Source organism: Equus caballus, chromosome 5, assembly GCF_041296265.1.
Source record: "Equus caballus isolate H_3958 breed thoroughbred chromosome 5, TB-T2T, whole genome shotgun sequence".
Lineage (NCBI taxonomy): Eukaryota > Metazoa > Chordata > Mammalia > Perissodactyla > Equidae > Equus > Equus caballus.
The window spans coordinates 2,998,094-3,009,061 of record NC_091688.1 but is presented as its reverse complement, the minus strand read 5'-3'; the positions used below and the strand labels follow the sequence as shown (position 1 = coordinate 3,009,061).

General features: G+C 50.7%; 1 protein-coding gene across 1 annotated transcript; it reads left to right on the top strand.

Annotated features, from left to right (window-relative positions):
* The first annotated feature begins 6,429 nt into the window (after positions 1–6,429).
* Positions 6,430–10,968, top strand: IL10 (interleukin 10). Its single transcript, NM_001082490.2, is given in 5 exon segments — positions 6,430–6,680; positions 7,502–7,561; positions 7,834–7,986; positions 8,997–9,062; positions 10,157–10,968. Coding segments are annotated over 5 exon segments (537 nt in total). The 5' UTR covers positions 6,430–6,515; the 3' UTR covers positions 10,250–10,968.

The following is a 10,968-nucleotide window of genomic DNA, read 5'->3' as shown; positions in this document are numbered from 1 at the left end:
TAATCCTCACCTGAGGCAAGGAATTAGGTGATGATCTGAGAATAACGCAAAGAGAATCGGGTTCAGATTCCATCTTTGCCATTAACTATCTACAGTCCCCAGAAAGGCACTTTCCTCTCTGGGCCTCAGTTTGCCCACCTGTGAAATCAGAGGTACGGGTTAGACAACGTGGAAGGGCCTTCCTCTTCTGACATCCTACAACACAGGACATTTCTAATGCTCCAAAGACCCTGGGGGATTTAGTTAACATCTGTCTGGAAGGCTGGTGATTAGTAATGAGACTGATTCAAAAAGTGGAAAAGCTTAATGGGAATAGGCATATAGTTTGTGAGGATTCATCCCCTCAAGCAAATTCATCCGCTACTTTATATGAGATGGAAAACAAACGTATACCCAGTTACAGCTACAAAAAGATTAAGCAGCACAGAGTCAGTCAGTCAGTCAGCCAACAAACATTTAGTAAGAACCTTGGATGTGCCCAGAATTGTGCTAAGTCCTGGGCAAACAGTGATGGTCACAAACAGACATGGGCCCTGCCCTTGTGGAGGTTACAGTCTAACGGGAGAGACGGAGATCAATCAAAGGACTATATAGCCACGTATACAGTTACAAACTGACATAAGTACTAAAGAAAAGAAGCAAGGTATTCTGAGAAGACCTGAGCTAGACTGGGGAACAGCGAAAAACTCATTTGAGGAAGTAACATCTGAGCTGAGAACTGAAGGAGGAACAGAGAGGTAAAGACAATCCAGGAAGGGGGAATGATATGTGCAAAGGCCCTGCGGTAGGAGAGAGAGCATGGATCATTTGGGAAAAAATAAAAAGGAATGCCAATGAGGCTGGAGTGCAGAGGGAAGTGGAGAGCGCTTGAGGCAGAAGAAATAGATGGTGTGAGACGATAAAGGGAGTTGTAGACAGTATGAAGAATATGGGTCCCTATTTTACCCAGAAAGGGAAACTGGCAAGCCATGGAAGGGTTTAAGCAGGGGGAGAGTCATAATGAGGTTGGTGTTTGGAAATAATCACTCTGGCTACAAAGTGGAGAAGAGTTTGGAGAATGGTTTTTAGAATATCAATCAGGCATTTATTTTGGAGCCCAGGAGAGATAAGATGGTAGCTTGAACCAGACAGTTGTTACTGACGATGATGGAAATGGAGAAAAGTAAGTAGATGAGAGAAATCCTTGTGAAGAAAACTCTGAATGACCTGGTAATCGACTGGACATAGGTTGACAAGAGAAGGAGGAACTAACAAGTTACTAGGTTTCTAGCTTGTATGACGGTTTAGACGGTGGCGCCATTTACTGACTTAGGGAGCTCGGGATGAACGTGGGGCCAGGGAAAGAAGATGACGAGTCTAATCTCATATACAGAATTGACTACATAAATTGGGGGTGCAGTGCAAAATGAAAATACGAGTCCCCTTGCTCAACAATTACTAAGAATTTCAAGACAGTGACAGCAGAGCAAGTGCAAGGCCCTTCTGAGCATGGGACCCTGTGCGACTACACAAGTGGCAGGGCCACGAAGCCCGTCCTGCTCATACATGTTGGGTTTGAAGTGTCAGCCACCTAGAGGAAACATGAGTAATCTGAATCCCACTGGAGGAACAGCCCTGGAGCTGAAAGAATCCACTAGTGCCCCAGGCTCGGAACCCACTGGTTACGCTAGGCAGTCATGCAGACACAGCAGAAATAGCTGTGTCCTCTGGGTGGCAAGGGCTCCAACACCTGGCGTCCTAGTCTGTGTAAGACAAACTTCTCATGTGAGAAGTTACAGATCGCGGTGTCCGTCCCCTAAGGAAAATCCAAATTGCTTGACTTGGCGCCCCGGTTGCACAAAGGGGAATTCCACATCGCCTGTCCAGAGACCAGTCCTTCCGCTGTGGTTTGCAGTCTGCTGGCCACTGTCCTCGGAAAGGCACCCAATCCGGTTTGCATAACCCTTGCTTGATTCGCCCTGGGGCCAGCCCCAGCTCAGGCTCCTCCCACACCTCTGACCCATCAGGCCTTTATTCTGGACACCCCTGCCACAAGGCCAAAGTCAGAGGAGGGCAGCGCCACAGACCCCTGGCCCCTGGGGCCCCTACCCAGCCACACTTGTGGGGTGTGGTGCAAGACTCTGTGCTGTTGATCAGGCTTCTTGCAGCACAGCCACCAAAGCAGCCTCTGTCCAGGGAATTGAGGAAGGTTATTGAAGGGAATGCTAGAAATTTCAAGCTGAGGAAATTACTGTGTGCTGCGATGTCCTGAATAAGAAGAAATGAAACTCCCGTTATTAGCCTTAAAGGAATGCCTAGTAATGGGCGAGTAGGGGCCAAGCCCCTAGGGGATTCTTCATCAGGGCCGCTGTCTCCCCTACCCCAGGTGGGCACCATCCCATCTTCTCTGCTTGCATCACTGATCTGCCTGCTCCCTCCCAAGGGACCCTATTGCCAGGCAAGCCAATTGAACCCTGAGTCCAGCAAGCCCAGATTCCTTAGCCTTCCCTCTGCGGCTCCAGTGCAGCCCCGCAGGGCTGTTTCCCACTCCTGGCTCTGAGTTGCTGAGTAGCTGCAGGCATAGAACAACTGTGCCAGGAAGGCTGCCATTTTGCTGAGCGTGAGGGGAGGTGGAGGTGATTCTTTATAAGATCTTGGGCACTGTAGATAGGACCCTCCAAAGCCATTGACACACACACCAGTGATTCTTGTCTGCCCAGACTTCTCTGCAGCTGAAGTGGTGAAACTCACAGAGTGGAGCTTTCCGGAAAGATCCTTTCTGGAAAAGATCTCCTGGGCTGATGTGACCCTGAATGCTTGGGCTTTACCCACGTCCTTTCTCCCTGACATCTTGCAACAATGGATAGGAGAGCAAGCAGGCAGAAAAGCACTTTCTGGATGATATATGAGTGCCGTAGCTGCCCCGGACTGCCTGCCTCTGAACTTCTTGTTGGGTGAAACCGAAAAATAATATCCCCTTTTTTTTATGCTGTGCTTAGTCGGATTCCCTTTCGTTTGCAGTTAAATACAGAAATCAGGGAGTATTCTGGAGCAGGGGTAGGAGAAGAGAGGTATTTCCGCCCCCGACACCTTCCTTCAATTTCCCAGTGAGTCCACACTGGAAAAATTCATTTGAATTCAATTTAATAAGCATTTATTAGACAGCTGCTATGCATCTGGACTTAGGGAAAATTGGACTCAGGCCCTTTGCCCTCAAAGAACTCACAGTCCTCTTGTATTTGTGTCCTCTTGAAATCCACAGGACCAAACGGTGCCCAGACTGACACTCGACCCACCCGTGGGCACCTGCTTTCCCACTTCCTTCCTCGCGCGGGCTCTGCCCTGGGGTTGAAACGCGAACTCAGATCTCCTAATAGGCAGCTTGTCACCATTTATGTCTCAGATGTGACCTATGAGGTTGGCACTTTTCCCAGTGGATCCTAATGACTTTTCAGGAAAACAGATAACTTCACAGCCTTGAGAAACAGGAGTTAGCTCTGTCATTCCCTTTGTTGGTCAATATAATTGCAAAGGGTCTTAACTTTTCCCAAAACGTTCATACCTACTCTCTTGTTGATTAAGGAATTGCATCATGAAACTTGCCTAATGTTATCTCTGACCCTTTAGATTCTAAAAATTTTGAGGAGAGAAAGGACAATGTCTTCAGATCAATGGAGAAAGGATCAACTACTGTTTTCAACAAATGGCCTGAGATAACTGGCTACACATTCCAGAACAAATAAAGAAGTCAGAGCCTAACCCTAACACTGCATAGTGGATTATGGATTAAAGAAAGTTAGAAATGGCTTTTACGTACCTCCCTTCTCCCTGCCATCTCGTGCGTGTGTGTATGCGTGTATACATATCTATGGCAGAGATGCTGCCCGCCTCCCTGAGTTGCTCTGCCTACCCTCTGAGTGCTCGCTGTGCCCAGACCAGCCTCCATAGCTTTGCTTCTTGTGGCCATGGTCCAGGCTCCCAGGGCACTCTGTTCTGCCCATCCCAACATAGAAAAGAAGCAGCTATGTGCCTGGCACCTTCCGCAGGCCAGACCCTGTGCTGGGCACCAGGTACACAAAGGATAACAAAGAAACATCCTGCTCCAGGGAGCTCACAGCTGACTAGGGGAGGCAAGCTGTGCTCATGGGTGACAGCCACATGGAACTGTAAATCCAGCAGTGGAGGAAAGCAGAGCAGGGTGCAGACAGGGGCAGGAGGGGTCTGTGCTGCCTCGGTCAGGGAGAGGGGCCTCATTGTCTCACCTGGGGTTCGGCCCTGGCCTCATGGGTCTGCTACACTGAGTCTGCAGCAGGAACACGCAGCTCAGAGAGGGGTCAGCCCGCCGAACTAAAGCAGACAGCCCAGAAAACCCAGGGGCCACGAGAAAGGAGAAGGGCAAAAGGGATGCAAAGCCCAGCTTCGGGCCCGTCTTCTCTGCTTCCTGGTGGCAAAACTCAGCGCGCCTCAGCCCAGTGTGAACCTGGCAGGAGCAGCAATGCTGAGTTGGTTCTGCTCCTGTTTCTAAAAGGCTCTTTCTCCCTTCATGATTCTGAGGCTTCCATATCAACAGGCCCCAAAGGGTTGGGAGGAGAGGCCACAGTCCCCTGACCCTGACACGCAAGGTACACCCACAGGATGGGCCTGGACCCTCTCGCTCCTCCCTCCACTCACTCCAGACCAGCCTGGCCTTAGTATGTCACCCCACTTGCTCTGGCATGGTGACCTTCTCCAAGGGGGCAGACTTGGAAACTGGTGCCACCTGAGATGTCCCAGCGCTGATGCAGGAGGGCAAGGAAATAATAGAAACACTGGAGATATCCCACAGCTGGTCCACGCCTTACTGCCCCGAACCCGTCCCCTGCAAAGCCAAGGCCCCTGGCAGGTAGGAGGCAGGTACGATCGCCTCCTTGAGACAGATGGAAACCAGACACAAAGGGCCAAGCGACTTGCCCTAGGTTTAAAGAGTGACAGAGCCAGGGCACAGCCCAGAGCTCCTCCCCACGCAGGTCAGCGCTCTTCCCACTTACTGTCTTCACTGGGCAGTGGGAGAAGCCCCTGTGGAAGGGGAGGTCAAGGCACAACCAAAGGACCCCCAGAGACTTTCCAGATACCTGGAGAAGGGATGCCACGACCCCATCTTTCCTAACTAGAGGTAGAGCGACTTCCCTCACATCTAGCTACTCTGTCCCTGCACATTCACACTCACACACACACCCTCACACTCACACACTCTCACTCACACACATACACACTCTCACACATTCACACACTAACACGCATACACACTCTCTCACACTCACACATTCACACACACTCAAACACACTCATATGTGCAAATCCAAACAAGACGACAAAGGCTTCTTTGGGTGGAGGGAGAAGGGATAAGTAAGAGGAAGGAAGGAGGCTGCTGTGCAGCCCGCACGGAATCCGGACTTATTTTCGTTAGTATTTCTACTGCTTCCTCCCATCTTTCAAGCTTAAGTCTCCAACCATGGCAGCTCGTAACTAAAAGAAGCCTTGAGGACTCCACAATCCAAGCTTCTCATCCCACATCCTGGGGACAGTGCAGAGAAGGGTATGGAGCACGGCGCTGGCACCAGCCAGGGCTGGGTGCGAGTTCCACCCCTCCCGTAGCACCTTACAGGCTACTTAACACCTCGGTGCCTCAGTGTGCTCACTCTAAAGTGGAGACAGTTGGGGTCACAGTGACTAGCAGGTACCAAGTTCTCAGTAAGTGTGGGCCTCTCTGACCAACTTCCCCCAAGTCCTGGGACAGCGAGGAGGTAGAAACACGGACCTGAGAGTCTAAACAAACCCAGGGCTACAGAAGAAGCCTGGAGCACATCCTCTGGCCCTGCCGGTCCTATAGGAACCAGCCTCTTAAATAGGCAGTCTTGGAACATAGAATGAAAGAACCAGAAGACAGCTCTGAGGAGATTGAGCTCATCCCCTTGTTTTCACTTGGGGAAACTGAGGCCCAGAGAGCTGAGGTGACTTCTCAATTCAGCAAGGAGAAGCCTTGGGTGTTCAATTCAGGTTGGGAAGGGGATCCAATTATTTCTCAATACCAGTGTATTCTGGAATGGCCAACTTGTCCACGTCACTGACCTAGCAACACGCAAATGGAACCCACAGCTCTGCGCACAGAACAGCTGTTCACCCCAGGAAACTGACTTTTTTTAATTAAGAGAAGCTGAAAAATTATTTTAAAAGAGAGAGAGAGGTAACACCCTAAAAAGAGCCGTAGTGCAGAAGTTCGTTTCAACTATCTCTTTTGCTTACAATGCAAAAATTGAAAACTTTAAGAGTAAGAAGTTCAACGAATGCAAAGCTGGAGTGGGCTCGGGAAGGGAGGAGCTTTAGAAAAAAAGCTTTGCCAGGAAATCTGTGACTCTGTGGCTTTTTATGAATGGGGAGGCCTCACTGAACCCACAATATATAAAGGGGACACAGGAGGTGAAGGTCGATACATCAGGGCCTTGCTCTTGCAAAACCAAACCACAAGGCCGATTCACAGAAGAAGGCAGAGCTCAGCCATGCCCAGCGCAGCACTGCTATGTTACCTGGTCTTCCTGGCCGGGGTGGGAGCCAGCCGAGACCGGGGCACCCAGTCTGAGAACAGCTGCACCCACTTCCCAACCAGCCTGCCCCACATGCTCCATGAGCTCCGAGCCGCCTTCAGCAGGGTGAAGACTTTCTTTGTGAGTATGATGCCCTCTCGTCTGTCCTTCCTCCCTGAACTAGGCGTGCTGCTAGAGCTATAGGAACCTTCCTTCTTGCTCAACTCCCTCCCAGCTTCCATTCCCCACAAACTTGAATTCTTAAGAGGGTCTCAAGTCCAGCCGTGTGTTCAGGTAGTTAAGCTAGGCTGGGGTGATGCAGCAGACGTGCAGGAAACGCTGCCCTAAAGGTAAACGTACTCTCTCCTATGCTCAGAAACTTTTCGTAAGATTCTTCTGGAGCTCCATACTTCCTTGGCTGGGAGAAATCCAGAAGGGTCTGAGTGGAGGTGAAGGCGTTCCCCGTGCCCTAGGCAGAGAAACATAAATTGCCTCAGCATGGAGGGCTTCCAGAACCTGAAGGACTGATGGTTTGGGGAAGCGCCACACAGGGGTTCACCTGCCTTAGGAGACGCTTCCCACTCCCAGAGACCTTTCAAGGCTGCAGCTGGACGTGGGCAGCAGGGAGAAAGACAAGCACAGAGCCCCGGAGGGTTGACGTAGGCGGCCCCTGCACACCTGACATGGATCTGCAGAAAGATCAGGACCGAGTCTGGCTTCTGCCTTGGCTTCAAAATTGGCCAGATTTTTAAAATCACTTGATCCCGAGAGAAAGGATCTGATTGAACTAAGGGTCCCAGCCACATTGAATGTCCTGTTTGGAGAAGTCTCCATTCCATTTTTGGGCCAGGGCTGCATTGATTAAAAATCAAAAACTCTATGAATAAAAGGACATCGGAAGGACATTCATTTCAGGTGTTTCCCCAAAGCTCAGGTTCATTCTCCTTTTGTTCTTCTTACAGCAAATGAAGGACCAGCTGGACAACATGTTGTTGAACGGGTCCCTGCTGGAGGACTTTAAGGTGAGAGCCGGGCTGGGTGGGTGGGCAGGCTGCAGCGTGACTAAGGGCAGGGAGGCTCTGCTCCAAGCCTGCGTGGCTTTGAAAAGCAGAAGTGGGAAGATCTTAACTCAGCAGATCAGCAGCGGCAGCCGCGGAGGGTTACAGAGGGCTCAGTCCCGGGGGGGAGGCGGCTGGGTAAGACAGGTCCCTGGGGACAAAGCTGTCCTCTCAAGCTAGTGCCGCAGCTCTTCCTCCCACTCACCACCCCCCCCCCCACCCTGCTCCCACCCTAGGGTTACCTGGGTTGCCAAGCCTTGTCGGAGATGATCCAGTTTTACCTGGAGGAGGTGATGCCCCAGGCTGAGAACCACGGCCCAGACATCAAGGAGCACGTGAACTCCCTGGGGGAAAAGCTGAAGACCCTCCGAGTGAGGCTGCGGCGCTGTGTGAGTAGCAGACCAGTCCTTTCCCTGGCAGCTTCTCTGTTCTTCCCGACACACCATCTCCTGACAAGGCTCACAGCAGAGACAGAGACACAGGCTGGCAGGGGCACTCTCGGGAAGGCGCTGGAGTTCCATCTCTTGCTCATTTCTCTCTGTGCAGGGGGTGGGTTGGTGGCTAGGCATTTACATGTGAAGATTTGCAAACAGCTTTCCTGTTATTTGTGAGTCATTTGTGGGCTATTAATTATTCCCCTCTCTCTTCCTGAAAGGGGCCCAGAGCTCCAGTCGGCGCTCCCTTGTCCCTTTGGACCTAGGCCCTGGACCCTGCAGGAGGGGAAACCCCACTTACCTCTCATTCTCAAGCTTTTGAAAGCAGAGCTCTATGTGGGGCCCAACTGACTGACAGGCTTTTTAGAAAGGCCAGGGAGCTACTCATCCCCAGGCTAGTATCTATGAATAATTCCCCAGGATAATTCATTTCTCCAACCAAAATGATACCCTCACTACTGGGTTTCTCTGTTCTCTCACGGGTATTGGGACATCAATTGGTCTCTATTTGTGGGACAGGACCATGCAAAGGGTTTGGCCTGCATAGCTGAGACTGTGTCTCTATTCCTCTGGGACTTAGAAATGGCCCTAGTGGCTGGGAGTGAAGGTTAGGGCCAGAACAGAGAGGCAGGAAAGGACCGAATGGCTGGCTCAGCACTCTGGTCAGCACTGTGGGGTTCCGGCGCGCGGGGTTGGGGGCTGGGGAGGCCGAGACCTGGGTTTTCACGCAAGCCTTGCAAACATCTCAGAGTGGCTTCTAGAGAAACATGTTTCATCTCCCTGGGCTGTTTCTTCTCTGTCTGAGGGGAAGGAGGACGTAGGGCTCAGAACCCCCAAGGATCTATGAGGCGTAGGTATTCAAGATGAGTCTGGCCCCTTCCTCATGCTACCAGCTTGTCTCCCAAGTGCTATGGACACAGGAACTGCGAGCCACTGTCATTAACACTTTCTCTTTCCTTCCACAGCATCGATTTCTGCCCTGTGAAAATAAGAGCAAGGCAGTGGAGCAGGTGAAGAGTGCCTTCAGTAAGGTGAGTTTGGATGGTGGCAGGGAGGGCCTGGGGACCATGACCTCTGCCCACTCTCCGAGGGGTGGAGGTTGGCAGGTGCTAAGCGGGCCCTGTCCTTCACTCGGAGGCAGTGTGGGAACCCGACAAATGGTGTGACCTCCTCAGCCGGCGAGGAGCTGCTGCCTTGGTTATGTTTGTTTTCTGTGAAGTGTCTTTGGGGGTTTCTAAATGACTGCTCCCCGCCTTTGCAGGCCTGTGGGTTAGGCCAGCCAGTCAGCCTGTGAACGCAGTGAGCCAGGTGCTGGGGAGAGTGACAAAGGAAACAGAAAGTAGCTTGTTGGGAATCTAGAGTGAGCCACACGTGCAGGAAGCCAACACGTGAATGTGCACACACAAATACACCCAGGGGTTCAGCCTGCACTCCCCAAAACTCAGACCAGAGCAGGAGGCAGGATTCTCACTTATCTGCAGTTGGTCCAGGCTTATATCCCATCTGCCATTCACACCTCCCAAAGTGCCTGAGAATGTCAACTCTCAAACCAAATGGGGTTTCGAAAATGCTTCCAACTATCCGTGAACTCTTACACCCTGTTTCCCAGAAGCCATGTGGCCTATGGCCTCTTCATGGGTTGGGGACAGACGCTGGGCAGAGTTCCACCATCAAGGAGCATGAATCCCCTGACAGGGGGCCGGAGCAGCAGGGCGGGGCCTGCTCGATCCATTGGTGGGGGAGCACAAACATAGAAAAAGGCTCTCTTCTCTCCTTTTCTCACTGTCTTGCTTGCAAAGTGGTTCCTCTAATGTCTTTTCATCAAATTCTGAATAAGCATCATGTGAGCACATGACCTTTTAAACTGTTGAAAAGGCACCGTTTTGAAAACTGCTTTGCAAAGTGAATGCCTGTCTTGCTGCCCACTAGCCATGCTTCAGGTCAGTGCACAGCCTTCCCCAAGGTGGCTGGCCATCTCCTCAGGTTCCCAGGGTCCCTTCGTCACCTCCCAACATGAGGGAGCAAGCGCAGCTTCTGGGGCCCAGGGTCACGCCTCTCCAGGTGGGGAACCCACTTACTCGCTCAGATGGGGTTTTCACTAAACATTTCTTGTCTCTCCACACAGCTCCAAGAGAAAGGTGTCTACAAAGCCATGAGTGAGTTTGACATCTTCATCAACTACATAGAAGCCTATATGACAACGAAGATGAAAAACTGAAGCATCCTAGGGAACGAAGCATCCAGGACGGTGACTCTACTAGACTCTAGGACATAAATTGGAGATCTCCCAAATCCCATCCAGGGTTCTGGGAGAGCTGAATCAGCTCCTTGGAAAACCCTGTGGTACCTCTCTCCTGAATATTTATTAACTCTGATACCTCAACTCCTATTTCTATTTATTTACTGAGCTTCTCTGTGAACTATTTAGAAAGAAGCCCAATATTATAATTTTTTTCAATATTTATTATTTTCACCTATGTTTAAGCTGTTTCCATAGGATGACACCCTATGGTATTTGAGTGTTTTAAGAGAAATTGTAAGTTATAAAGGAAAAAAATGTTTCTTGGGGGAAGCCAACTGGAGCTTCCATTCCAAGCCTGACCACACGTTATGGCTGTTGAGCTGTTCTTCCTGACCCCTCTCTAACCTTTCCTGTCCCAGGGCCTCGGGCACCCAGAGTGTTACACAGACTCTCACCCTCTTAGGAAGAGAAACTAGGGAGCTCCTCTGAGGATTAATGGCTCAGAGGGGTTCCCCAGACCTCACTCCCCAATCACTTCATTCTTGAAAGCTGTGGCCAGCTTGTTATTTATAACAACCTAAAGTTGGTTCTAATAGAACTTAGTTTTAACTAGAAACAATTCAATTCCTCTGGGAATGTTACATTGTTTGTCTGTCTTCATAGCAGATTTTAATTTTGAATAAACAACTGTTATT